The sequence below is a fragment of the Neofelis nebulosa genome, chromosome 17 (genome assembly GCF_028018385.1).
Source record: "Neofelis nebulosa isolate mNeoNeb1 chromosome 17, mNeoNeb1.pri, whole genome shotgun sequence".
NCBI classification, from domain to species: Eukaryota; Metazoa; Chordata; class Mammalia; order Carnivora; family Felidae; genus Neofelis; species Neofelis nebulosa.
This window is the reverse complement of record NC_080798.1, coordinates 43,356,161-43,381,976: the sequence shown is the minus strand read 5'-3', so window position 1 is coordinate 43,381,976 and position 25,816 is coordinate 43,356,161. Positions and strand designations below refer to the sequence as shown.

General features: G+C 57.4%; 2 protein-coding genes across 2 annotated transcripts in view; one reads left to right on the top strand and one right to left on the bottom strand.

Annotated features, from left to right (window-relative positions):
- The window catches only part of ATP6V0D1 (ATPase H+ transporting V0 subunit d1), a 39,619-nt gene extending 22,591 nt beyond the window's left edge, over positions 1–17,028 (top strand). The window contains exons 2-8 of the mRNA XM_058709190.1: positions 2,113–2,284; positions 10,674–10,852; positions 12,289–12,368; positions 15,745–15,822; positions 15,950–16,126; positions 16,238–16,315; positions 16,414–17,028. Coding sequence (XP_058565173.1) covers positions 2,113–2,284; positions 10,674–10,852; positions 12,289–12,368; positions 15,745–15,822; positions 15,950–16,126; positions 16,238–16,315; positions 16,414–16,575 — 926 coding nt within the window. The 3' untranslated portion in view covers positions 16,576–17,028. The remainder of the gene's footprint in view (positions 1–2,112; positions 2,285–10,673; positions 10,853–12,288; positions 12,369–15,744; positions 15,823–15,949; positions 16,127–16,237; positions 16,316–16,413) is intronic.
- Positions 17,029–17,453: 425 nt separating this feature from the next.
- HSD11B2 (hydroxysteroid 11-beta dehydrogenase 2) lies at positions 17,454–23,142 on the bottom strand. The gene is made up of 5 exons (XM_058709189.1): positions 22,745–23,142; positions 19,152–19,364; positions 18,843–19,028; positions 18,598–18,735; positions 17,454–18,420 (listed from the first exon to the last, which is right to left on the bottom strand). Exons 1-5 carry the CDS (start codon positions 23,007–23,009, stop codon positions 18,005–18,007), a joined length of 1,218 nt encoding a protein of 405 aa, XP_058565172.1. The 5' UTR covers positions 23,010–23,142; the 3' UTR covers positions 17,454–18,004.
- Between the last annotated feature and the right edge of the window lie 2,674 nt (positions 23,143–25,816).

Here is a 25,816-nt window from a genome sequence, read left to right as displayed (position 1 = left end):
AAATATTGCAACAACTTGAGTACTACTGAGCAGAGCACCTTCTCTTACCCAGGCCTTATTCTAAGTATAGGTGGACTTTGGCCAGACCATGGTGAGGATGGAACCTAGGCCAGGGACTCGTGGCAGATGGCCTGGGTTGAGGACATAGGGATGTGAACACTTCCTTGTCAAAAAGGCAGCAAGTTCATGGGGGGTGAAGCAGGGAGCTGGTGGCTTCTCCCTGCCCCACCTCATCCTCGGCTCTGTCCCACTTTTAGGTGGCCGTGGAGAGAAGTGGGTGTGAGTGGGAGGACGGTGGCAAAAGCAGCAGATGGTGAAGGCCTTCTACAGGCCTCAGGAGGTTAAAGTTCACTCTGTGAGGGCCCGAGAGCTACAGAGGACATGAGTGTTGCCTGCCACCTGGGTGCCACCCAGATCTGCAGGCAGAAGGCATCTAACCCAGGGGCGTGCCAACTCCTCCCTCCCTCTCACCTCTCCCTTTCACATATTCTTCCATCTCTCCTTTAGCACTCCTAACTCCAGGTTGGGAACATTCTCCTGCTGGGATTGTAGGAGTAGGGGCTTCGCTGGGGATTATGTGCCACACCATCCCTTCCTTCTCAGCAGCCCAAGGTAGCAAGGCCCTCCAGGCCCACAGACACATTGGAAGGCTCGATCAGGGAGGCTTGTGGAGAAGTTCACAAATGTGACCCTTCTGTCCTTCCCTGGGCAACCTCCCCAGGGGACATAAAGCATGCAGTCCCTTACAGCAGAAGCTGGCCTTGGTTGTTGGGCCTTCACACACACATGTGCACGCACACATGGGTACCTTCCCAGCCACTGTCCTTGGCACTGCCATCACTGCTACAGTGTCCCCCATTTCCAAATCCAGGAGTAAACCCCCCTGCTGTCTTCACCAACACTCTTCCCAGACTTCTGTCCATTCTCCAAATATTTAATGAGCATGAAAACGTACCAGAACATACTCTGTTCTAGGCTCTAGGGTCCTGCAGTGACCCCAAATCCCTGCCATCATGGAGCTTATGTGTCCTGTGACAGGTGGAGTAAGTGTTAACAAAGAAAGGAGGCACAAGTGAAGGGACAGGGTGATGGGCTGTGGGAGAGGTCTCTGAAGAGGGGATGTGTGAGGAGAGATCACCCCTTTCTAGGCAGAGGGACAGGGAAGGCCCTGAGATGAGGATGTATAGATGACTGATGTGCTCTGCCTTGTGTTTTAAGATCGCTCTGGCTGCTGGTTGGAGAATAACCTCAGGGGTGGGAGACAAGGGCAAAAGCCAGGCAGCTGTTAGGTTGTTGCCCTGATCTCACTGGGTCTCACCTGTCCTGCCCACCCAGGCCCTTCTTCTCTGTCCTCTCCTCCCTTTTCCCTTGCCCCATCCCTAATTGCTCAGAAGAGCCCAGAGGATTGGCCTGTCTGCCTCCAGCCACTTGTACAGTGGCTGTCTCCTTTCCCAGCCCCATCTCCCCCTCATGTCACTCATTTGTCCTCCAGGCCACTTGTCACTCAGGCCATCCTGCTGGCTGTTACCTTTGTATGTTCCTGTCCCTGCCCTTCGATGTGGCCCAGCCTCACATGCTCTCTCCTCCTCTCGGTCCCGTCTTGGTGTCCTCTCCACCTTACTTGCACTTGTGGCCTCTTCTTTATTTCATTTGCATCATTTATGCCTAGAGTGTGTGGGCTTGCCCTTCTAACCCTGCAGCTATGGAGTGTAGGGCCCAGGTCTTACTCTACTCTAGGTTAGAGCCATCCCAGAATCTGCCATGCAGAAGGGCCTCAAAGGCGGTGGTGAATGGCACCTTGGGTTGGGGTTTCCCAGGCCTTCTTGTCATTTGGAGGAACATTTTGTTCTACTTGTGCTTGGACTCTGGGGCCCAGTTTATTGGCTAATGGCCCAAGAGTCTGGGATATCTCTAGAGCCTTGGTCTGACTGCCCTGGAGTAGGCCCTGAGCCAACAGGGAGGTGAAGGTGGGGACAGCAGGTCAGGGTAGCACCAGGACACAACAGCAGAGAAGCTGGGGCTCGGAGTTGGGTGCGGATGGGGTTTTGGGGTCCTGGGGAGGTTCAGTGTGGCTAGCCCTCATACTCCCCATGCCCCTGCCTTGGGTTTCAGACCTGAAGCTGCACCTGCAGAGTACTGACTATGGCAACTTCCTAGCCAATGAGGCATCGCCGCTAACAGTGTCAGTTATTGATGACCGGCTCAAAGAGAAGATGGTGGTGGAGTTCCGCCACATGAGGAACCACGCCTATGAGCCACTCGCCAGCTTCCTGGACTTCATTACGTAAGTGTGCCCTATAGTGCCTTCCCCTCCCACTGGGCAGGATAGCTGCTCCTCCTGCATCTGGGCCAGCATGCGCTTAGGCCAGCTGCCCACAGAGTCTTCCTGGGCTGTGTAGCCGAGCTGGTTATTCAACAGCCCTGGGCCTCCAAGCCACCACCAGCCACTTCATTGCTGTGGATTCCACACTGTAATGTTGGATGAAGCCCCTTTCCCTGCACCCTTGGTATTACAGAGATTGGGGTGAGGAGACCAAGGATGATGGGAGCACTTTGCCTCACTCACCCTGCAGCATCCACACTGAATGCTCACTAGGTCCTGACTTCCCAGACTGGGGTCAGAGGTCAGGGGATGGCAGAGCTCTGAAGAGCCAAGTTCTTGGAATGGACCATTCAGGCCCTCTGGGCCTGTCTGGGCTGAGGCCATTCTCCATCTTCTCTGTCCATGGCCCTGGGTCTCAGGGAGAAGTGGGGAAGGCTGAACACCTGGCTGCCTTTCCCAATTCTGGACCAAGCCCACATGTTTATGACCGTGGCTGCCCAGCTTCCCCATTGTCTAACCCTTGGGTGTAGTCCTGCTTCCACTAAGCTCCTGGAGGACCTGAGCAGAAGAAAGGACCCTACAGGCTAGGGGAGGGCACCTGGATGAGGCAGCCTCTGCTTGCCAGGTGTGCCTGTGGAAACAGGGAGATAGGCCATCTCTGCCTGGATAGACCAGGAGCCATTAGCCAGGGCCTGGTTAACAAAGAGATGGCCCCAGAGGTGTGATCAGTGGCTAACTTAAATGAATGTGTTCTGCATTAGTGGTGTGTGAGTGTGTGTTGTGGGGAAGTGTTTCCGGGTACTGGGTACTTTTGGGTACCGTTGCGCCTTTATCATTCCCTGATTTCGGTGCTCCCACCCTCCTCCTTGGAAACTGGCACACCTGCCCCACTAGGGTGCTTCCTGCCTGTCCTGATTCCCACCCCCAGAAAGCAGCAGCCACTTACTTAAGATCCACTTGCTCAAGTGGAGACTGCAGCCAGAAGGGATCCATCCTTGGGTAGAGGCCACAGGCTGGGACCCCTGAAGGGCTCAGGGAACTTACCCAGGCTGGGAAGCAGTCTCTTTCCTGGCTACAGGCCTCCTTTCTGGGGGCCTCCCTGCTGTCCTGGCTGGGCCTGTAATTACACCTCCTTGGCTCTGGTCAAGGTATAGACTACATAGTCCTGCTGGGGCAGGAGGCCAGAGATGGGGCATGTCTTGTGCTGCTGAGATGGGGGTCACACCGAAGTATCCCATGTGTTAGCTCCTGGCCTGGGCCTGTGTATCCCTTGCCTCAAGGCCAGAGCCGGGGACATACCAGGAAGCAACAAATTTATTGCCAGAGCCCAGCCTTCACCTTATTTGCACAAGGCTCTCTCAGCTTCCTGGTGAATGTTCTGGCCTTGCCAGCCAGGCAGGCCAGAGGAGGCCTGACCCATGCCAGTGGTCAGAGGGCAGTTGTCATCCATCTCACTGTCCACTTGGCCACCTGCCTGTGCAGCTAGCTCCTGGCCTTTCTTGGTGCCCTTAGAAGCTTCGTCTCAGCCTGCCAGGCCATGAAACTGGAGAGGGCTCTGAGCATGACTGAGGCTGCATAGCCGCCAGCTCTTTGCTGGAGGTTGGCTGCAAGCACCAAGCGTGCTTAAAGCAGCCAAGCACTATCCTGTGGCAGGCTGTCACTTCCCCGCCCCTTCCATTCATGGGTGATTGTGGCTTAGTCTTCCCAGCTCCTCACTCCTGCCCTCACTCAGGAAGAGCTCAGCAGCCACGTGTCAGCCTGTCTGAGCCTGTGGCTGCTCGTTCCATGACCTCGTCATCTTCAGTGACCCGCTCCTCTGCTCTCCACTTCAGCCACCCCCACTGATGGCTGCCCAAGGCCATGTCACTACTGGAACTGTTCCACCCCGAAATCGCTGAGTCAGGCACCCCCTCTCTACCCACAGCCTTCAGGCACTCCAGCCCACTCTCAGTCCCTTGAGGGACGTTGGTTCCGGACTCAGCAGGACGCTGGGCCTTGCTTCCTCTCCTGCTGCCCCTTCTGTCTTCGTTTTCCTCCCTCCCCAGCTGAGGTTCCCTGGTCCATCATTTGAGTACTTTTCTGCCAGCATCCGCAGCTCTCTTGGCCGCCTGTCCTATAGTCCCGCCCTAGCTGGCAGCCCCCCAGCCCTGGAGGAATCCCAGCAGCCTCCGGCCTGGAGGCACCCTCCCCCACCTCCACAGCCTGGAGCAAAGCTGGGGAAGCCGGCCTTGAGCGGTGATCCCTGCTGCCAGACGTGCACGCTCACCAGTGCAGCTGGCCTCGGCTTGTCTTTGCCCAGCCGGCCATTTGTTCTCCCTACCCAGCACCCTGCAGCCCCCCTACCAAGGTTGGGAAGACCACTTCTCCATTTTAAATACTACCTCTCTCCCACCCCCAGCCTTGTCTCTGGGCAGATGGCCCACCTTCCTCCTCCACAGAGACAGTAGAAACCACTCACCTTCCAGCACCACATCTGTGTCCCCAACCCTGATCTGATGGCAAAGGTTCCTTCTCTTGGGTCCTTCTGCCAGAGTCCTGAGCTCTCTTACCCGACTCCCTGGACCCTGAGTGGCCACTCACCTATTCTGTCTGTGCAGCCACTGTCCCTTTCAGATTCTTCCCATCAACAACTGAACAAGTGCAAATCTCTCACACTGTTTAAAACTGTCTCCTAGGGGGGGCCTGGGTGGCTCAGTTGGTTAAGTGGCCGACTTCGACTCAGGTCATGATCTCGCGGTCCGTGAGTTCGAGCCCCGCGTCGGGCTCTGTGCTGACAGCTCAGAGCCTGGAGCCTGTTTCAGATTCTGTGTCTCCCTCTCTCTGACCCTCCCCTGTTCATGCTCTGTCTCTCTCGGTCTAAAAATAAATAAACGTTAAAAAAAAAAACAAAAACAACAAAACTGTCTCCTAGGGCCTGCGCTTTTACGTTCACTGTGTGTTCCCTCACCCCCGCCCCCCCCACGCCTGCCCATCCTTTGAGCCTCTAGTCTGCTCCCAACTGTCCCATCACTCCACCGCAAAGGCCCTGACCAAGGTCACCACTGACCTTTGTGCGGCAGGGTCTGCAGGCCTAATGAGGAGCCACAGCCCTCCCACCCTCCATCAGTCTCCTTCTTCTCTGCCATTTAACTCTTACCTCTCTGCCTGCTCCTCTTCCTCACCTCCACCTCCTCCACTTCCTCCTTTCTGGGTCATCCGCAGTGTTGCAGAAAGAGGGAATCTCTTCCGTCAGGGCCAGGGCCTGGAACTCATAGCTGGCTTCTCTGAGGAGGTGGCTATGTGTTGAGGAGCTGTTTAAGGAAGAATTGGGGAAGGGGAGATTCTGGACTGAGGGAACCATACATGTCCTGAGCCTCAAACCCCAGGGATGTCCAGAGGAATGTAACTAGAGAGGAGAGCATGGTTCCCCCAGGTAGGGGAGGCATCAGCTAATGGCTCCATCCTGCGTGTGAATACTTGAGGGAACAGTGCCATCACTGCTGGCCACAAACAAAGCTGGCCCAGCTGGGTTGGAGGTTGGGACTACCACAAAAGGTCAACTTAGCTCTGTTCCTCAGAGCCTCTTAGTTGCCCATAGAACTGCCCTTGGATTGCTGGAACAGGATTTCCCAGGAAGTGATGGGTTCCTTGTTACTAAAGGTGTGCAGACAGAAGCTGATGAAGGTCTTTTCTGCCCTCCCATGGTGAAAGACAGTGTCCAGTGGTTTTGTTGATCCCGGCGAGCCTTCAGCCAACACAACTAGTATCAGCTCTGGGTCAGGCCCTATGCCAGGAGGGAGGGGGATGCATGAATGCAATGGGATGAGTTTCAGGGGTGGTGTAGACAGCTCCTGGAGAGGCCTGTGGGCAGCTGCTACAAATGGATCCAGGGTCACAGGAGGCTTCCTGGCATTAAGAGGACTCAAGGATCAGGTGGGGTGAAAGAGACTGCTCAGGAGAGTGGGTGGCACTGCCTGGTGTGGAGGAAACAGGCCTTGAGTGAGTGAGAGTCTGTGAAGTAAGCTGTCATCAATCATGTAGTTTTTAGATAATTCAGTTCAATTTCACGGCAATAACATGTAATATGTCACTATACCAAGGATTTTTCCAGACGTAGCCATTAACGTGCTGTGTGACTTGGAATGGAGCCTCTATTAGGGTTTTTTGGCTTTGGAGGGGAGATCTTGATCTAGGCCATTCCATGATGGCTTCCCATAGGAAAGTAGGCTCTCAAAGGGAAGTTGGGAGAGGTGCGTGTGGGAGAGGTGAGTCTGGCCTCTGGGAATTTTCAGGTGGGCCCCAAAGGCCCTTGTCTTTAAAGGAATGAGCCTTCCTGGGTGCCATCCCCAGTGTGCAGCAGCCTGATACCCATTAGCAGAACCTGGGCTTGGTAACCTGCATCATCTGGGAGAGGTGGAGTCCAGTCTTTCTTATGTACCAGGGGCTCCAGTGCCACCAACCTGGAGTGGGTAGCTGGAAGGCAGCTTTGTCCCAGGACAATGGCCTCAAGTGCCCCATAGGCCTTTTAGCATACCTGCCATTCTCCCCAGAACTTCTTGTAGCATGGGTTGCAGAGGCATGGTGGTTATCCTTATCCTGGTCCTCTAGCCCTCTCTCTCTACATGCACTGTTTTTGGGTCATAGCACGGTCTATACAGGCTGGGGCTCTAGGTCTGCCATGATTTCTGGGTCATGGGCTAGACCTGGCTCCTGCCTTGCGGGAGTGCCAGCAGTGATACTGACTAAGGGAGAGCACACAGGAGCTCTTTAAGGCCTAGAAGGCTTAAGTCAAGTGGGAAGACCCAATCAGGCTTCTGGGGAAGAGCAGGATTTTAATGAGAAGGTCAGGGCCTTACTAGCTCTGCTATGGGCTGCATTTTAGTTATCCTGATTAAAACTGAGAAACTGAGGCTTGGCAAGTTGTATGCTGAGGCCATAGCTTAATGTCTCTATTCCCTTTCTGCCCTAGGCAGGGCTTTGCAGGACTCTGATGTGATTAAGCACAGATACTGTTATGAGCAGCCTCTGCTGGGAGCTGTAGGATAGACAGACTGGCAGAGGTACCTAGTCATCTTGGCCTCCTCACCAGTGCTAGGCCAGCCCCTGGCGCCAAGACGGTAAGAATGTGGAAGCAAGCCATGCTTCTCCGGCAGGTGGCGCCAAAGGGCACAGCAGAAGAATGGGGCTTGGCTGGGGGCTCTGAAGACTTCTTGGAAGAAGGGGCTTCCTAAACCCCAACCCGAGACTTCTATGGGCCCAAGCTGAGTCTTAAAGGCACAGGGTGAGGGAGGGCCTCTGGGTAGAGGAATACAGACTCCCTACTCCCACCCCACAAGGGCCTCTTTGGCCTGGCGGGCAGCCGCCTGTCCACTCCCCAGCTGTCTTCCTCTGGAGGGAGACGCTGACCAGCTGGAACCTCATTCTCTGCTGTTGAGGCCAAATGAGGGGAGGACTGGTGGAGTGGCTTTTTGGGGGCAGGGAGGCAGCTGTTCAAGCCAGGCGAGGAGGAGGAGGGTGTCCCTGTCTGCTGAAGGCCTTGGCCTTGGGGGAGAAGCAAACAGCCTAGCCAGCACCATCTCTGCCAGGCCTGCCCTGCTTCCTTTCTCCCAGGAAAGAGGATTTGGGCTCTCATTGGGCTGGGGAGAAAAGCAGGGGCTGCTTCTGCAGTAACCTCGTAGTTGACTCAGGGAGAAGGAAGAGCTGGGTCTGGCACAGAATTATCCAGTGCTGGCCTAGACTGGGTTAGAAGGGGGCCCTGGAAGGTGCTGGGAGTATGTGATCGTAAGTGGCCCTTAACTGGCTCGGCATTTTCCTTGGTACCCAGACTGGACTTCTAGCAGGAGAGGCTGGGGGCAGCTAGGAGGTACTACTACTGGCCCCGACATTTGCTGTCAAGGCTGAAAAGTGACTCACAGCTGGCCTGTTCCACATCATTGGAGGGACAACAGAAAAGCCAGATGGTAGAGTCTTCCCATGGGCTCTCCTCTAAGTCCAGGCCAGGACCCTGAGGAGTACCAGGGCCTCCCCTGAGCCCTGCCTCCAGCCCCATCCCCAACATAAAAGAATACCCTGGGTTGTGGGCAGAGGGAGTGGGGAGATTTAGAGAAAGAACACTGGCTTGTGGGGATACCTCTGAAAAGACAGAGCTAGATGGGGAGTGCAGTGCCAGGGCATGGGGACCCTAGAAATGGGACATGGAGGTCATCTGCCTGATGGTGTGACAGGGCCGAGTGCCTATACTCTCTCTTACTTCCTTGGATACTGGGTTTGGTGATGCTGGTGGCTGCGGGGTCAATCAGACAGTATAGGCCTAAGAGGGGTACCCTTCTCCCTGTCCCTGTCCACAAGGTTGTGAGAGTGGAGAAGAGCATCCTCAGGCCGGGGACAGGAGTCTTTGTGGCTGTCTCAGAGAACAGGAAGACTGGAGTGGGGCTGGTTGGGGTGCAGGTAGAGGACTGCAGGAAGTGACATGTAGCATAGGTCCTGTGGTACATGAGATTCTGGAGGCATTGGGAACAAGGGATGCTGTCCAGGGTGGAGGGGATGCAGGCTCTGGCTGGAGGCCAAGGCCCAGAACTCTAGTGAGCTTTTTCTGAGGTCCCTCTGCTCTGCTAGCTCTGTCAGGTTCGGGGCAGAAGGCTGGCCATTGGGCTTCTTGCCTTGCAGCTACAATGGGCCCCGCCTGAAGCCCTCAGTTTGAGAAGGGGAGGGCCTGTCTCTTCTCTGTGCACATCCTGTCACTGACCCAGCCGGTTTGGGGGCGGAGAGAGGGCAGCTGCCTGGCCCCAAGCCCAGGAGAGCAGAGGTCACAGCAAGGCGCTGGGCTGGGTGGGAGCTGGGGGAGGGTGCAGCAAGCAGGGGGAGTAGGGGGTCAGGTCAGGACTGGAGCTGTGGCTTTTTCTTCCTGTCGCCTTCCTGGAGGGCCTTGTGGGAGCTCCCCCAATAGCTGGCCCTCTGAGTTGAGGCCTGGGCCACCCCTTTCCCTTTCTTCCCTTGGTATTTAGGGCCACTGCCCACCAGGGGTCTTCCATGGACAGCCTCAGCGTTGGGTGCTTAAAATACTTTCCCAGGAGAGGGGCCTAGTTGTGGGCCACCCAAAAACTAGGGCAAGTCCTGTGCTAAGTGCCCATTCAGGGCAGCAGCCTGCACCTTAGCTCTGACCCTTCAGTGGTGCCCCTCCCCACAGGCCTCATCCACTCGTGTACTCTGAGTTCATCACTGGTGACAGGCTGGAGGAATGTTGTGGTTAATGCCACCTGACTGTGCCTGGGGCCTTCCTCACCGCCCCCGCCCCTGGCTTCACCCCATTCCCACGTAGGTGACTAGACAGAGCTCTGCCCCAGCTCCTTTGTGCCATTGTCTTAAAGTTCGGAAGCAGAGCTTGCCCTGCCCCTTGCCAAGTCTGAACCGGGAAGCCCCACCCTCCCCAGCTCCACAGCCCCCTCTGCTGCCCATGTGCTACCCAGAGCGGAGAGCCGAGGAGCTTAGGCCTAGGACAACTTGAGCCCAGCCTCCCTATCCAGGCCTCTGGGTCCCCTCTAGGCTTCCTGCGCGGATACCTGGCCTAGGCCTCCGGCTGAAGGAGGAGGTGGTGCTCTGCCTTTGGAGTGGAACTGTGCAGGGCAGCTATCTACCTGCTCCATCTCTGCCTGACCTGGGGCCTTACTCTAGAGGGGCCCTCCCGCTAGCTCCTTTCTGGCCTTCCCTTTTTCTCTGGCTTCTCCCCACCCTACTCTTCAGCCTTTCCTCCCCTTGCCATCTCCCCCTCTCCGCATCCCACCCAGCAGCCAGAATGACTCTAACAGGACTGTAATACTCCCTGCTTACATCCTGCTCATGGATCTCTAGTGCTCAAAATGCAGTCAGGACCCTCAGCCTGGCCTGCAGGACCAGCGACCAGGCCCCAGCAAGCTAGGAGCACTGCCCTGGTTCCCTCCTTCTGCCAACCCTGAACTGTGCTCAGTTCCTCGAATGCGGCAGGCACTCGGTGAATGCCTCCAGGCCTTTGCACACACTGTTCCCTCTTCCCAGAACACAATTACATCTCCCAGTTTTTTCATCCCCAGGCTGGCCTTGCACCTCCTTCTGTGTTCCCTGCCAGAACTCTGTTCACACCGTGGGGTAGTTACCTCTTCCCAAACACTCGAGGGGCGTGAATCTGTGCCACACTCCCAAGGGAGGGGCCGTGTATGTCTCAGACTCCTGGTGCTGGAGTAGGGCTGCAACCGGGCAGGGAGGTGAACCAGTGGTGCTGGTCAGCAGAACCATTGAGGTGGCACTCTTTGTTGAGGGTGGCCTTTGCAGGGTGGGGGCAGGGTCACAGTGCTGGGCCAGGACTTCCAAACCCCCTGCTGTTGTGTGCCTCCCGCAGTTACAGCTACATGATTGACAACGTAATCCTGCTTATCACGGGCACGTTGCACCAGCGGTCTATCGCCGAACTTGTGCCCAAGTGCCACCCACTAGGCAGCTTTGAGCAGATGGAGGCTGTGAACATTGCGCAGACACCTGCCGAGCTCTACAATGCCATTCTGGTGGACACGCCCCTGGGTGAGCCACTGGGGTGGAGGGGGGAGGAGGTGGACACCGCCTCCAAGTGTGGGGTTTGTGGACCCCTGGGTGGTGGGGGGGTGATACTGAGCCATAAAAGAAGGCTTGCCCCCTGCTGCTTACCTTTATGTTTCCCTTAACTTCCCTCCCATTCTGTTGCCCTACCTTCAGTTCCTTTCCTGTTGCTTTTGCTGGGCTAGGCAGACTACCACCAGGGCCTGATTCAGACCATGTAACTTTGTGAAACTGGCCAATTTCTCAGAATGCAGAGAAAGGCTGAGCTCATGGAGTGGGGAGAGGCCCAGGTCCCTCAGAGTCTTGGGACTCGAACACACTGTGGCCCCAAGCTGGGCCAGAGTGGCTGGCTGCCTGTGAGGCAGAGGAGGGAAGCAAATAGCTTCATTTGCCTCCACAGAACAGGTCCCAGGGGCCAGGTCAGGCAGTGTCCGGCAGGATGCAGGGTTCGTGTCAGAGGCCAAGAGAGGAAGGGGAACTGGGAGCTTCCTGCAGGGCCCCACCTAGGCAGTGCTGGCTCCTGCCTATCTTGGAGGCTGGGGAGAAGGCACTAAGGCTGTCACTAGCTAGTGCCCTCATAGCCACAATCTTTGTCCCCAGAGCACCACCTCCAGGAAGCCTCCAGGGTTAAACACTGGGTTCTAAGTTGCACTTGTTCCTGTACTAAGAGTTCTGAGCCCTACTTGCTAGGCCTATCTGCCATAGACTCTTCCAGTAACTCTGAGCTAGTTCTGGGCTATTTGTGGTTTCTCAGTTTCTCCATTTTTATTTTATTTATTTTATTTTATTTTATTTTATTTTATTTTATTTTTTTGCTCCCTCTCTCCCCCTAGTTTCTCCATCTTTAAAGAAGAGACAGACTAGAGAGTCTGTGGGCCCCTGTCAGGGGAGGGAGCTCTATTCTGTTCTGGCCTCTACTTTCAGCCTGAGAATGGCCCTCTGGGTCCCTGGTCCAGGCCCACTCAGCTCATTCCTTAAGAAGTAGGCTGGTTTTCCAAATGTGGGCCCCAGGCCCCCCCCGGGGGTTACAGATACATGGGCATCAGGCCCCAAATCCACAGCTGCCCCTCAAGAAAGGAGGATGTCATGGCCTCTTATGCAAGTCTGTCTTTGGCATGGTCTGAGCTTGGGTCTGCCCCAGAGGCGATTAGATCATGTTATGGCTGGCCGCCTCCTTTATAAATCAGTTTTAGGAGCAAGGATGCAGGAGAAGCTCAGGTCAGTGTACATGGCCCAGTGTATTGCTTCTGCCACTTGCAAGGCAATTGCCCAGGCTGGTTCGGGAGGCCCCCCACCCCCTGGCCAGCTGGGCCTTGTGACAGGGGCCCTCTATGCCCTGCAGGGGTGGTTAAACAGCAGCAGGATTCTTGCCTAGGCTGAATCTAGTCGCCCACCCTCACCCCCACGTCTTTCTTTCCCAGCGGCCTTTTTCCAGGACTGCATCTCAGAGCAGGACCTTGATGAGATGAACATCGAGATCATCCGGAACACACTCTACAAGGTAGTGCCCTCATCAGAGGTGGGGGCTGGCCTGTGGGCAGGGGTGGGGCCACGGTATGGTGGGCTCGTGGTTTATGTGGGGTGCTGGGACAGGACGCAGCTGCACCAGGCTTCTATCCCGCAGGCTTAACCTTATCCGCAGGCTTAGCCACTTTCTGGCTCCCATGATGGGCACAGGCTGCATGGAACAGGTTCTCCATCTCGTGGCGCCTGCGGCAGGCCCTGATAAGATCAGCAGGAGTGGCTGGTGCCCCACAGCTTGGCCTGTCAGAGCTGGCTCCTGGAAGGCCACTCCCCCTGCATCCAGGAGGGTCACGGGGCCGCCACCCAGGCCATAGCTTTCAGGTTTACCCCACCTAGACTGTTGCCAGCAAGGACAGGCATTTGAGCAGAGGCAACAGTGTGCTTAGTTATGATGGGGGGAGGGACCCAGCCAGGTGTAGCCAGGTCACCACATCCTTCTCAGGTTCCTAGGCCTAGAGCCAGTGCCACGTCACAGCATCCTTATCTCTTAACCATTTTCTGCTTCACCCCTGACTATGGCACAGGTTGGTGACCCCTGGAGACAGAGTGAGCTTGGGATTCCTGGGTCAGCACTGCCCTGGCCCAAAGAGGTTAGGAGCAGGGCTGGGAGCCAAGGAAGGGGGCCGGCCAGGGACCAGTGAAGGACATTTGGGACAGACCAGGCTCTGGGCATAGTGAGGTACTGATGGGCTGCAGCCAGGAACATGGATCAGCAGTAGGCAGGCCCTGAAGGGGGACTGAGTATAACCTAAGTCACGGGCCCTGCTGACCTAACCCTGAGAACATCTGGCAATCAGATCTTTACACTGAGTGTCTTCTCCTGCCTGAGTTGGAGCTAGGTGGCTGACACTCAGCTGCAGCCTGAGAGGCTAGGCCTCCAGTCTCCCTCCAGGAATCTGGGCCAGAGTGCAAGGGGAGGTCTGGTAGTAGGTGAGGAGCCTGCATATGTTGCAGTGGTGTGGGCAGGGGAACAGCCCATGCAGAAGCAAGCATGGAGCATGGGCCAAGTGACAGGCAGTTTCCCATGGAAGTGCAGGTTCCAGATAGACAGCAGGAGACAGGTCTGGAAAAAGAGGCAGACACAGGATGAAGTCACCGAGGGCCTGGAGTGCCAGGGCAGAGTTTGAACTGTATCCTGTGGGCAGGGTCAGCCAATAAAGGTTTGCAACAGGGCAGAGTATCATCAGAAAGCCCCCTCTGGCTACAGTGTGGAGCATGGAGTAGAGGGGAGAGACTAGAGGTAGGAAGATCGTCAACTTCTTTAATCGTCAGGATCACCCTAGGAGCTAGGTAGGCATGAATATCTGAATTGGTAAGATGAGAAAACTAAGGGCTCAAAGAAGCAGGGTGGGTTGCCTGAAACCACTTGCTATACTCCGGCAGCACTGGGATCACACCTGGCTCAGCCTGTTTGCAAAGCACGTGCTCTCATCTGCCCCGCTAACAGGGAGGCAGGCCAGGCAATCAGCCGAGAATGTGCATGCGCACATGATCTGAGTGCTCCTGCCCGCCCAACTGGCCTGCTGCCGGTTCCCTGCCCTGAGACAGGGTGAGGGGTGCGGCTGTCCCCCTAGCCTCACCCACACCCTCACCGGGCCTGACTGGTTCTAGCTGGAGTCACTGGCGAGGGCTGCCCGGACACCAGCTCCGTAAACACTGATCCGAGGCTGAGGGCGCCATGCCAAGACTGCCCGCTCGACAGGCAGTGTCCCAGCCCAGTGGCCACAGATGGGAGATTAGATGGACCCTCAGCCGCCTGGCAGGCAGGAACTGTAGGCAGCTGGTACAGCAGCCATGGACTAGCAGGCTCCAGGGGACAGGGTGGGGATGGGGAGGCAACCTTGGTACCTGAGCCTTTGAGGTCTTGCCAGTTTCTTCAACTGCCCTAACTTCCAGAAGAGAGTCTGAGCCTGTCCCATCATCTCCTCTGAGCCTAGGGTCAGCCTTTCCAGGGATTGGTATAGCTCAGTGAAGGCTGGTGGCTTCCCCACAGATTGGAACTGCAAGCCCCACTGGGGCAGGCCTCAAGATTTGGGCAGGCCATGGGGAACTTGGCCTGGCCATGGGGAAGAAAGTGGCTGGGGACAGTCCTAGAGGGACTGAATTACCAGTGAGCCATGGTAGGATTGGCAGCTGTTTCTACCACCCAAGCCCTCTGATTCCTGGGGATGTATTATGCTGGGGTCCACTCTCCCCTTCCAGGCTTCTTCCTCTCTGACCTGTTCTAGACTTTTGTTTCCTGTGACCTCAGTGGTCACCACAGGCCTTCTGAGCACAGCTTGCCCAGTGCTGCGGGCCAGGCTATGCCTGTGCTCGTGGACTCCTGGGTTTCATCTCACCTCCTCCCTTGGGGGAGCAAAGCCTGTGGCCCAAGTCAGCTTGTGGTGGGTAGAAAGGTCTCTGAACCTTGGAGATCAGACCTTGGTGCTGAAAGCTTTCCAGGCCTCCTGGCCCTGAGCCCCAACTCTGAAGAATAATCTCTAGCCTGTGGAGCCAGAGTCCCTGTGACCATGCCACCAGAAGGGACTCAGGAGGATCTGAGTGAAGGGAGTTCCCCAGAGGGGCCACAAGACCATCCCCCCCCCCTCTCTTGACACAGAGAGGTTTGGGGAAGGAAGCCTGTGCCTAGCCACTTTTATGAGTGCGTGCTGGGAGGAAACGAGGGACTGGGCTGACCTGTCTTTTCCTCATGCCCAGAAGATCCAGTTTGCCTGGGCAGGAAGTGCTCGTTCCCACCACAGCCCATGTGTCCAGCCATTGCACTGCAGGGCTGACGTCTGTGCAGGCAATAACCATTCCTCAGCAGGAACTGAGCTGACATTTGCTTCCTGCTTCATGGTGCCTGGGAGCTGCTTGGGGGATGGAAGGAGTTCCGTGAGGTGGGGTGCCAAGAGGGGCCAGGGCACCCAGTCCAGGCCACTTCCATGAACTCTCAGGAGTAACCTTCCTTCACTAGCCCATCAACATGTAGTTTTCTGAGGCCGAGGAGGGGAGGTTTGGGGGAAAGCCAGGCAGAGCAGCTGGGGGCAGACAGACCCCCTCTCTGAGCCTGGTCCTCTACGGGATGAGGACATAAGGGCACGTAGGGGGCACTGCACCATGAAGCCGTCAGTAGGTCAGAAATTGCTCTATTGCTCCTGGGTGTAGTGAGGCAGCCGGCCAACTGATTAATAGTTGGAATTTGCAGATGTTTCCGAGGTTCTGACATGGGGGCTGCCCTGGCCAATTGATGGGTGTGATGTATGGACTCACCATGCAAGGGACTGGGGAGGGAAAGAGGCAACTTTGAGGAGAAGGCTTGGCAAGTCCCCCAGCTCCCTGCCTGAGTTGAGCGAGCCCCATGCTCTGCGCAGGCCTACCTGGAGTCCTTCTACAAGTTCTGCACCCTACTGGGCGGGACCACAGCCGATGCCATGTGTCCCATCCTGGAGGTGAGTGCTTGCCCACCTTCCTGCCCACTAGTCCCTGGTAGCCTGGGCCTGGGGGAAGCCCCGCCAGCTGACTGGCTGCTGCCTCCTTCCCCCTCCCTCTCGCCTTGCCTGTGTACTGGCCCCACAGTTTGAAGCCGACAGACGAGCCTTCATCATCACCATCAACTCCTTCGGCACAGAGCTCTCCAAGGAGGACCGTGCCAAGCTCTTTCCACACTGTGGGAGACTGTACCCAGAGGGTCTGGCCCAGCTGGCTCGGGCTGATGACTATGAGCAGGTCAAGAACGTGGCCGACTACTACCCGGTGAGTGCCCTGGCATCACAGGATGATGGGCGGGCATACTGGCATCTGCATCCCCACCCCACACCCAACAGTGCCCTTGTGCTCATGCTTCCCATCCCTTTTCTGGGCCAGGAGTATAAGCTGCTCTTTGAGGGTGCAGGCAGCAACCCCGGAGACAAGACCCTGGAAGACCGATTCTTCGAGCATGAGGTGAGGGGTTGCTCACCTGCCTGTCATAGGGAGGGGTTGGTGGCCCAGGCCTGACTCTGCCATCACGGCCACCTGCACACGTCTGCCTCTGTCTATAGGTGAAACTGAACAAGTTGGCCTTCCTGAACCAGTTCCACTTTGGTGTTTTCTACGCCTTTGTGAAGCTCAAGGAGCAAGAATGTCGTAACATCGTATGGATTGCCGAGTGCATTGCCCAGCGCCACCGCGCCAAGATTGACAACTACATCCCCATCTTCTAGCGCCCTGGCCCAAGGCTCCCCACAAGTGTGTGTGTCTGCGTGTGCTGTGACCAAGCCCACAGCTCACATGCCTGCCCTGGGGGATAGCACATTGTCCTAGTGGCTGCCCGTATTCCTGACCCTCCCTGGGATGGTTCTTGGGCCTGAAAAGGGGCTGGGCACCTGTTCCCCCTACCAAAGTTGGACCAACTCCCCCCCCCCCCCAAAAAAGGAGGCCCCCTCAGCCCTATGTTTACAGCCACTGACACGCCTGAGAAGCATGTGGTCACTTTGTGTGCTTCCCTGAGAACCCCTGGGGCAGCGTGAGCCTCCTCTCCCTTCTGTGGGTCACCCGCAGAGCCAAGGCCCAGGGGAAGGATAGAGTGTGTCCTTGGGGCATAGGGGAAATAGCTCTGCCACCCTGTCCCTCAGCTCTGCCCTCTGAGACAATAAACTGCCCTCTCTAAGCCTGGCTGTCTGTCTCCTTTGGGTGCCATCCTTGTCAAGCCACCCCCACTCCAAGCTTTCTACCTCCTTTGCTGGCCCTCTCTCTGTGCTTTCAGGTTCTGCAGGATGGGGGAAGTCACTGGAGGCTCACACAGGGCTGTGGAACTGGGTGCTGGCCCTAGCGGGCCACAGATCTCCCTGTTTGCCTCAATGAGCCCCACTGCACCCTAGTCCAAGGGCATTACCCCCATTTCACTAGGCTGAAACCCAAACCTGTGGATAAATGACCTGCCCACAGTCAACGAACAGGAAAAGGTATGAAACACAGAATCTTTGTCCAGAGCCTTGGCCCATGCTGACCACCAGGGGTTCCCCAGGCAGTTCCCAATCTGTCACACAGTCACAGACTGGCACTCAGACAGTCACGCCCTCCAAACACAGCATCTCCCCCATTCTAGGAGAAATAAAAATTTGTCTTTATTTAAAAGGTGGCAATCAGGCAAGTAGGGTATGGAACCTCCTATGGCTAGGGGGGTTTGGGGTGGGTGGTTGGGACCCTAATTCTTGAGCCAGTCAAGAAACAGGATTTACCCTTTGAATCGCAGCACTGAGGCACTGGTGCCTTGAAAAAATCCTGAGGGTGGTCCCCACCCCACCCAGTGACTCCTTAGTTTGCAGAGGCTCTGTCTGCGGGATCCTGTCAAAGGCTACAGCTAAGTCTTGCACAAAACTCCCCATCCAGTTGGGTTCTCCAAGCTACAGGGTGGAGCCTTGTGCCCAGGAGGGTCTGTGTGGGCTCATGAAGCAGAAGAAAGGCCTGGAGGTTCACTGGGAAGCCTCAGCTTCACCAGGCCTGGCCTGGGGCAATGACTGAGTGGGTAGGGCTGGGGTCCTTTAGGCCAGGCTCTAGGGCAGACTTGGGGGGGTCACAATGGCCCAGGGGAGGGCCAAGGGCTCATGGGACCTTGTCTGCTAGAGCAGCTAGGCCATCTGTGTGCACTGCTCATTGGGCTGTCATGGAGGAAGAGCCTGGGTTTGGGTCTGGGTCCAGGGCTGCATCCTGGGCTGGGGTAGAGCCAGGCTGGCCAGGCCGCAGTGCTCTTGGCAGACAGTGATTGATGAAGAAGGTCTGCAGGAAGCGGCGCCGCAGGCCCTCAGGCAGGTAGTAGTGGATGAAGTACATGAGCCCCAGGCCACGGCCTGGGTAATAGCGGCGGCGTGGCTGAGCTGCCAGCAGTGCGTCGGTGATGGCATCTACAACTGGGCTGAGGTCTGGCAGCGCCAGGCGCAGCGAATGCAGGAACTGCCCATGTAAGTGCTCGATGTAGTCCTCACCGTAGGCCTGGAGCAGCTCTCGGGGCAGGCTGGCCAGCAGCAGCTGTTTACGCTGCTCCCACTGGCCCACATTCTGCACAGACTCTGAGGAAGGAGCCACAAGGTCAGGGTGGGTTCACTTAGGGAAGCCAAAGCCAGACTCAGGTCAGTCTACCTCAAAACCGATCCTTGCCTCCAGACAGAGCCAGGCCCATTCCTTAGACCTGACTCCACCCCAGGTATGAACACACCCACACACCGTATCCCAAACCCGATGCCCACCTGTCTTGAAGCAGCCAGGCTGGATGATGCTGACCTTGACCCCCCAGGGCAGAAGTTCACAGCTGAATGTGTCCATGAGCAGTGCCATGGCCGCTTTGGAGGTCCCATAGGCCGCCAAGCATGGGTATGGCATGTCTCCTGGGAATGGATTGGGAGGGAGGCAGCTCAGCATGGACCAGGGGCTCCAGCAACCCTCCCTGCTCTGCAGCAGCACCTTTTCTACTCCAGTAGGGAAGGGCACTCACCTGCTGGGCTGCCCACAGTCACGATGCGACCCCTAGAACGGCGCAGCAGTGGCAACAGGCCCTTGGTTAGTTCAAGCGCACCGAAGAAATTCACCTCCATGCAGCTGCGGAATGTGGCCACTGGAGACAGCTCCACATCGGCCACTACATTGTTGTGGCCTGCATTGTTGACCAGGCCCCACAAGCCTGAGGGCACAGAGAAGGGGGACAAAGAAAGGAAGCTCAGAGTTGAGTCTGCCTAGCAGCAAACCTCCGCCCATTCACACCCACCCAAGCACACCCTCTCCTGGGGGATCTAGGCCCACTGACCTGTGCTGGTGGTGTGGGCCTTTGTGAACTCCAGTGCTCGGCTGATGTCTGCTGGCTTGGTCAGGTCCAGCTGCAGCAGCCTTAGGCGAGGGGAACAGCAGGCACGCAGCTCTAGGGCACCAGGGCCATCCAACTCCAACACGGTGGCCAGCACCGTGAAGCCCATAGCGTCTAGCTTCTTTGCCGTCTCCTTGCCAAAACCAGAGTCACAGCCTGGCCAGGGCAGGGCAGCCAGTGAACTCCCACTGTGGCCCAGTCCAGCCTGAGACAACTCTAGGATCATCAGGGTCCATACAGGATCCAGGCCTCTGGATACCCAGTCTTCAGCAGCCTTCCCTCCCATCCCAGATCCATCTCTGTAGGCTTTGCCCCTCTGGCTGAGCACTAGCTCTCTTACAGCTGTCACCTCCCTGACCCCCCAGAGCTACCCCAAACATGGCTTAATGATTCCCACTTTACAGATGAGGACACTAAGACCTACGAATGCTAAGTTGCTTCCCAAAATCATTCAGCCAGCAGAAAGTAAGATCAGGACTCTACTGGAGGTCAGCCCGAGACCCAGTACCAGTCCTGGTGTCCTGCTTGCTTTGCTATCAGGTCTAAGCTTGCCTGTGCAGTATTACTGCTCAGCCTCGCTGCCCTTGCCCGGGCTTCTTCCTCTTACCTGGACTAGGCAGCAGCCCCCTCTTTGGTCCTGTCCCATCTTGCCCCCTTGAATCCATTCTCTTACCTCAGCAGCCAGAGGGATCTTTCCAAAACTGACAATATCACTCTGCGGCTGAAAGCCTTTCCAAGGCCCCCACAACCCTTGGGATGAAGCCCCAAGCCCTCTGCTCCCATCATCACAACCTGAGCCCCACCTCCCTTCCCCACCAGCACCCTACTATTGTTCCAGGCTCTAGGCAAGCTGGAGGCTCATACCTACCTCACCACTGACCCTCACTCTTGGAATTCCAATCAGTGGCAACAGTGGGGCATTCTCTGAGCCCCAGACCACTTGCCCCCAAGACAGGGAAGATGATGGATGGAGAAGAGAACAGACCTGCATTTGAATCTCTTCCCACACCCAACAATTGTGACCTGAGGTCAGTTACCACTCTTGGAGACTTAATTTCCTGTGTTTGGTATGTGGAGAGTGGAACCACCAGGCAGAGCCAGAGTGGGGGTCTGATAAGACCCTGTTTCCTTGATTGTTCCCATCCAGATCCTGGCTCTGAGGGTGGCAAGGGGAGGGGGAGGCCAGTGAGAGGAGGCTCTCTGGAGCCTGCCTCCCTGGTGGTCCCACTCACTTCTGGATGCTCTGCAGCCCCTCCCCACCTCAGCCCCGCCCCCTCTGCTGAGGCAGAGAACAAAGCTGGGACAGGGGCTGTGAACTAGGCTTTGTGTGGCTGGGGGCCTGCAGACTAAGACAGTCTGGGCTGGGCTGGGCTGGGCTGACAAGTCCTTCCAGGGCAAGCCTGGCTGGGGGAGGCCAGTGAGCACATGTGTGTCCACTTGCCTAAGCTCCCTACGCTGGAGGGCCCTTCACTGGGAAACTGAGGCCTCCCAGAGCCTCAGCTCTACAGTCCCAACAGTCACCCGTGCCTCGCACACCCTCTTGTTTATCTGCACACAGACACCTGTACATACACTTCCAAACTGCCTGCATATTCACACAGGGATTCACTCCCAGGAGACCCCCAACCACCATCCATGAGCAGATGTGCACACATGGCACCCAGCCACTCAGCCCAAACTCTGACTCCACGGCTGAGCTCTGGATGTAGCCTTGGGCTGTGGTTCTCAGGGGTATTCTCAAGGAGAGGTGGGTAGCAGCTCTGGCAGGCTGAAGACACTGTTCTTAGCAGGTGAGGCAGGGCCTAGTCACTTATTTGTCTTGCAGTCAGGTAGTGAGAGAGGAAACTGCAGAGTGTTTGGACATCGGGAAGCTTGCTGGTCTACTCCTGATGCTTAGCAGGAGTGGGTTGGGCAGGACTCTTCCCCTCCCCCATTGCAGGGCTTTACAACCAGATATGGAGGAGCCCAAGCCTCAGAAGGCATCCCTCCTCTTCCCTCACTCTCCAGCTCCAAGTAACAGCAGCAGCATGAAGGCCTGAGGGGAGATCTCAGGAAAGTCTGCCCACTGAGTCACTACTACCAGCAGATGGCCCAGATACTGTTGAGGCAACTCACAAATTAGACGGCAGGAGGGGAGCTGCCCAGTCCCTGGGAGCAGAGCTCGCAACCTAGTTCCTGCTTCAGACCAGGAGGGCCACTGTATCTTTCCTTCCTCAATCCCCTAAAACTTCACACTATACTCTGAATTCAGGTTCCACTCATCAAACCTGACCCCTGCTTTAACTCCACCCTCTTGCTGAAACCCAAAGCCCTAGTGCCACCGGTGTTCCCACCCCACCTCAACAGTCAACCTTCTTGCCTGGCATTCAAGGCCCCTTTTGAGGAAACAACCTCACATCACACATCTCAGCAGCCAGGCTGGTTACTGACTGTCCCCTACCCAGGCCACTCTCATTGTTGCCTCAAGCCTTTGTCCCACATCCACACTTTGATCCAAAACACCTTCCACACTTCACCTATCTTGACTCATCATCCCAGGCCCAGCTCAAGGATGGCCTCCTCTGAGAAGTTCTCCCAGGTCTGTCCTTGTGATCATGCAGGGCCCCCTACTGGACCAAGACCTCTGGGAAGCCACTCTGGTGGTGAGGGCAGGGCTCTGAGAACCTGTCCAAAGCCATGGGGGTTGGGGGGGAGAGACCAGGCTGCCCCTCCCCCCACACATACAATGGAGCCAGTGCCCCCTGGCCTTTCTCTCCCTCCCCGCTTCCGGCTGGGTCTCAGTGCGCACCACCCCCCCTCCCTTCTGGTGACAGATTTATTCCCTGCTCCAGACAAAGGGAACTCTGCCAGGCAACCAGAGGCACCTGAGTACAGCTCTCCACGACCTCCTTCCTGGGCACTGAAGACCAGGAGAAATGTGGCATTGTGTGTGCTGGCTGCAGATCTGGAAGGCTACCTCAGCAGTTTGGGGGTGGGTGGCACATTCTAAGAGGCAGCTGAATGCCCAGCTGCCTCTTATGGTGACCTCAAGCTTTTATGGATTCCAAGGACCCCAGCAAACGGGGCGGGGGAGGGGGAGTGGGTGCCCCAACTCCCTATCTAAGCGCCTTCCTCTGGCCCTGGGGAAGAGGAGATGAGGCGTCCCACGTGGGCATGTTAGGCAGAATCCAAGGGGTGACCATCCTCTTCAGTCCCTCAGAGCACTGCCCCCTGCCCCAAGACTGCTCTCTTGGGGAGGGGCATAGCATAAACCTCAGACTCCGGGAGGTTCCACCTTTCTCAGCCAGCAGTTGTTCCTGCGCACCTGCCCACTCCCGGCCTCATTTTCCCTCCAACACTCCACAGCGGCAGGTAGTTAACCCGGACTTAAGGAGGTGCCTTGCGCTTCCTACTTGGCTCGCTCCCGGCACCCAGGGGAGAACGACACTCCCATTCCTGTGCTAGGGGTCCCGCCTCGCCTCGGCGCGCTAGAGGGGAGCCCTCTGGGTGTCTGGTCCCGCCCTCGAGCCTGGAGTCCCCGCGCTCCGCGCACTCACCGGTGATGAGCACCGCGCGAGTGGCCACCGGCAGGCGCGGAGGGCGCGCCAAGCGGGACAACGCGATCCAGCCGGCGGCGGCCAGCACGGCGAGTGCGGCCGGCGGGGGCAGCAGGCGCTGGCACAGCCAGTCGAGCGCAGCCAGCAGCGCCAGCGTCGCCAGCAGCGGGCGGCCCAGACGCAGGTCTGCGCGCAGCAGCTGCAGCAGCGCACGGGCCGCCACGAGCAGCCAGGCGCCGCCCGACGGCCAAGGCCAGCGCTCCATGGCGGCCGGGCCGGGCTGGGCTGGGCCGGGGCGGGGCGGGGGCCGGGCTGGGGAGCAGGGAAAGGGACTTGAGGCCGGAGCGAGGGGCGCGCCGTGCAGGAGGACACCAGCCAGGGGCGGAAGGGATACTCGCTTTCTCTGTTCGCCCTCGGGCCGAGCTTATAAAGAGCCCCGGGGGCGGGGAGAGGGCGGGGCGGAGGCGGGGCAGGGGCGGGGCTTCCCTCCACTTCGCACCCCGCACCCTCCTGCGGGCAGGTGCCCCCTCCTCCCCCGCTCCGCCCCGCCCCCGCGGCCAGATCTGCTTTCTAAGAAGCCGGAACAAAGTCCCGAAGTTGCTGCTAGAGAGGGAGCCGCCTTGCCGCGGACCGTGCCGGGAACCAGGCCAGTCTGTGTAGTCCTGGTGCTTTGCATCTGCTCACCCCTGCGCCCACCCCCACCCCCACGCTGCGAGAGCAGTTGAGCCGCCGCTCCCAGGTGAGCACACCCAGCTCACACTTGCTCAGGACACCTGAGGACACGCACAACTTCCCTCAGCTTCTCACACTGACAGCACCGCCGCGACCTCCGGGCCTGCCGGAACCCCGCGGGGAAACAGACCGCCCTTACCCGGCCGCCGCAGCCGCCGCGGGCACACGCGCCGCACTCCCACGCCATGCGCGGCCGCAGGTCCCACGCGCACACACACGCCCTGACGCGCGCTCACACCTAAGCTGCCGGCGGCCACAAAACCGGCTTGCTGCGGGGGCTGGAGGGAGCAAGATGACTGCCCGGGTTCTAGGGAGTCTCTGCCCCGCCTTCCCCCTTTCCTTCAGGGTCCAGTCCTGGGGATGCACCAACCCCACCTCCTCCTGCCACACAAGTGTACGTGTGTGGGAGTGCAGGTGTGTGTGCGTTTGTGTGTGTGTTGCGGGGGATGGGGCTCACAGAAAGTGTCTAGGCTTCGCATTACCTCCAGCCCACCCTCCGACTGGTACTTCTAGGACCAGGCCAATGGGGACACCTGGGGAGTCAGTAAGGGCAGCCTCTAGGACAAGGTAATTCCCTGCCCTACTCCCATGATTCCCCAGGTTATAAAATAAGTGCTGTGAATGTGGGTGCATTTCCCTACCTGTATGTATGAAGATCTGTGTTTGTGTGTGGCCCAGCGGCCCCCCATCCTGCCCACCCCCGTGTCTGGCACCCTGTGTTTGGCATCCAAGCTAGGGCTCTGCCAGGCACTAGGAGTTGGTGCCAGCACCTGGCTCCCAGGCCCTATTCTGAGGGCAGTAGGTGCAGCCCATGGCAGAAGGAGTCCCTGCTTCCTGTGGGCCTTTGGACTTTGCCCAGTGCCTCATCTATGCCTGCACTAGGTCCTGGGAGGTCATGGATCCCCCAGCCCTGTGCCCATTCTCTATCTTAGGTGCTCAGGCTCTGTGCCAGGGCTTTGAGGCAATGCCTCCTCCAAAACCTTCTCTGCCACCCAGGCGTGGCTCCCTGGTGGGCCAGGGGGGTCTTAGGGAGGGGGCTGGGAGCCACTTAAGAGGAGAGGCTCTGGGTGGAGGACTCAATTGCCCAGAGCCACTTCTGTGCCCTCTTATAAGCACAGATGGCAGGCTAGCCCTGGCCCTAGGAGGCAGGACTTACCTGGAGAGGATGTGCCTACCTTGAGTACATGACCTTGTGTGCCTGTATTTGTGTACACTTGTGTCCATGTCCCATGTCATGACCCTGTATGTGCATGTGAGTACATTTGTGTGTGTTGTGTATGCTTCTGGTGACTCTCCCTCAGTCTGGGTCATCCTTTGGAAAGGCAGGGAAACATTCCTTTTCCAAAATGTGCTGACTCCTATTGTCCCAAATCTATGGCCCAGGCTCACAGGTAGACACAGCATCCTTGGCCTGGCTTCCTGACCTGATCTGTAGACTGTGGATTCATGGGACAACCCCTCCCTGCCACCTCTACCACACACACACACACACACAACTCTGGCACTCTACTGAAAGTCTAGTTATGGTTTTTCAAATTAAGGGCTTCCCTTTGGAGCTGGGAAGGGGGTGTAGAGGAGGAGATGGGGCAGGGGGTCCCAGGCAGTCTTCAAGGTTAAGCCCATGCAGGTAGTACCAGCACTTGCCCAAAGAAGAATTGAAAGTAGGGGAAGTGGAAGTGGGACAGCAAGGTGAGAACAGAGACTGAAAAGCAGGATCCTACACTGTCCCGGGAAGGAAACATGAAGGATTCTGGCTCACTGGGAAGGCTATGATGAGGAGAAAGACTTGCTGAGAGGGGGTATAAGGGAATTGCCTTTGGCTGCATGGTACAGGATGGCTGGGATGGGGAGAGGTGTTTCCGGTTTATCTTCTGGGATGCTCTGCCACCTTGGACAGACCCATCAGTCTTATGGGATTTGGGTCTTTTGGAACAGAATGATCTGCCATGCTTTTATATGTGCCCATCCACCCCACCCCAATTCATCCTACTTCCAAGGCCAGGCTTCCTTCCTAGGATCTATGGTGCAGCCCCCTGCAGCCTCCTCAGCAGCTGAACCCTTACCCCTCATCAGGTGGAGACATTCTAGAAGTAGAAAGAAGGTGGTTCAGGCAGTCATGACTGGGAGGGGCTGGCCCAACCCTGTCTGAGGCCTAGTGCCAGCTTGTGCCTGCCCAGGGGCAGAGAACCAGCTTCTGCCAGAACCAGGAGTCTGGGCTGGTAGGGGCCTCCAGGGAAGAGAAGGGAAGGGGGGGGCAGAGGGCAGGAGCCCCAGTAGATAAGGCAGGGCCTGGCAGGGGCAGAGGAAGGAAGGGCAACCAGAAGTTCAGAGCCCCTGAGC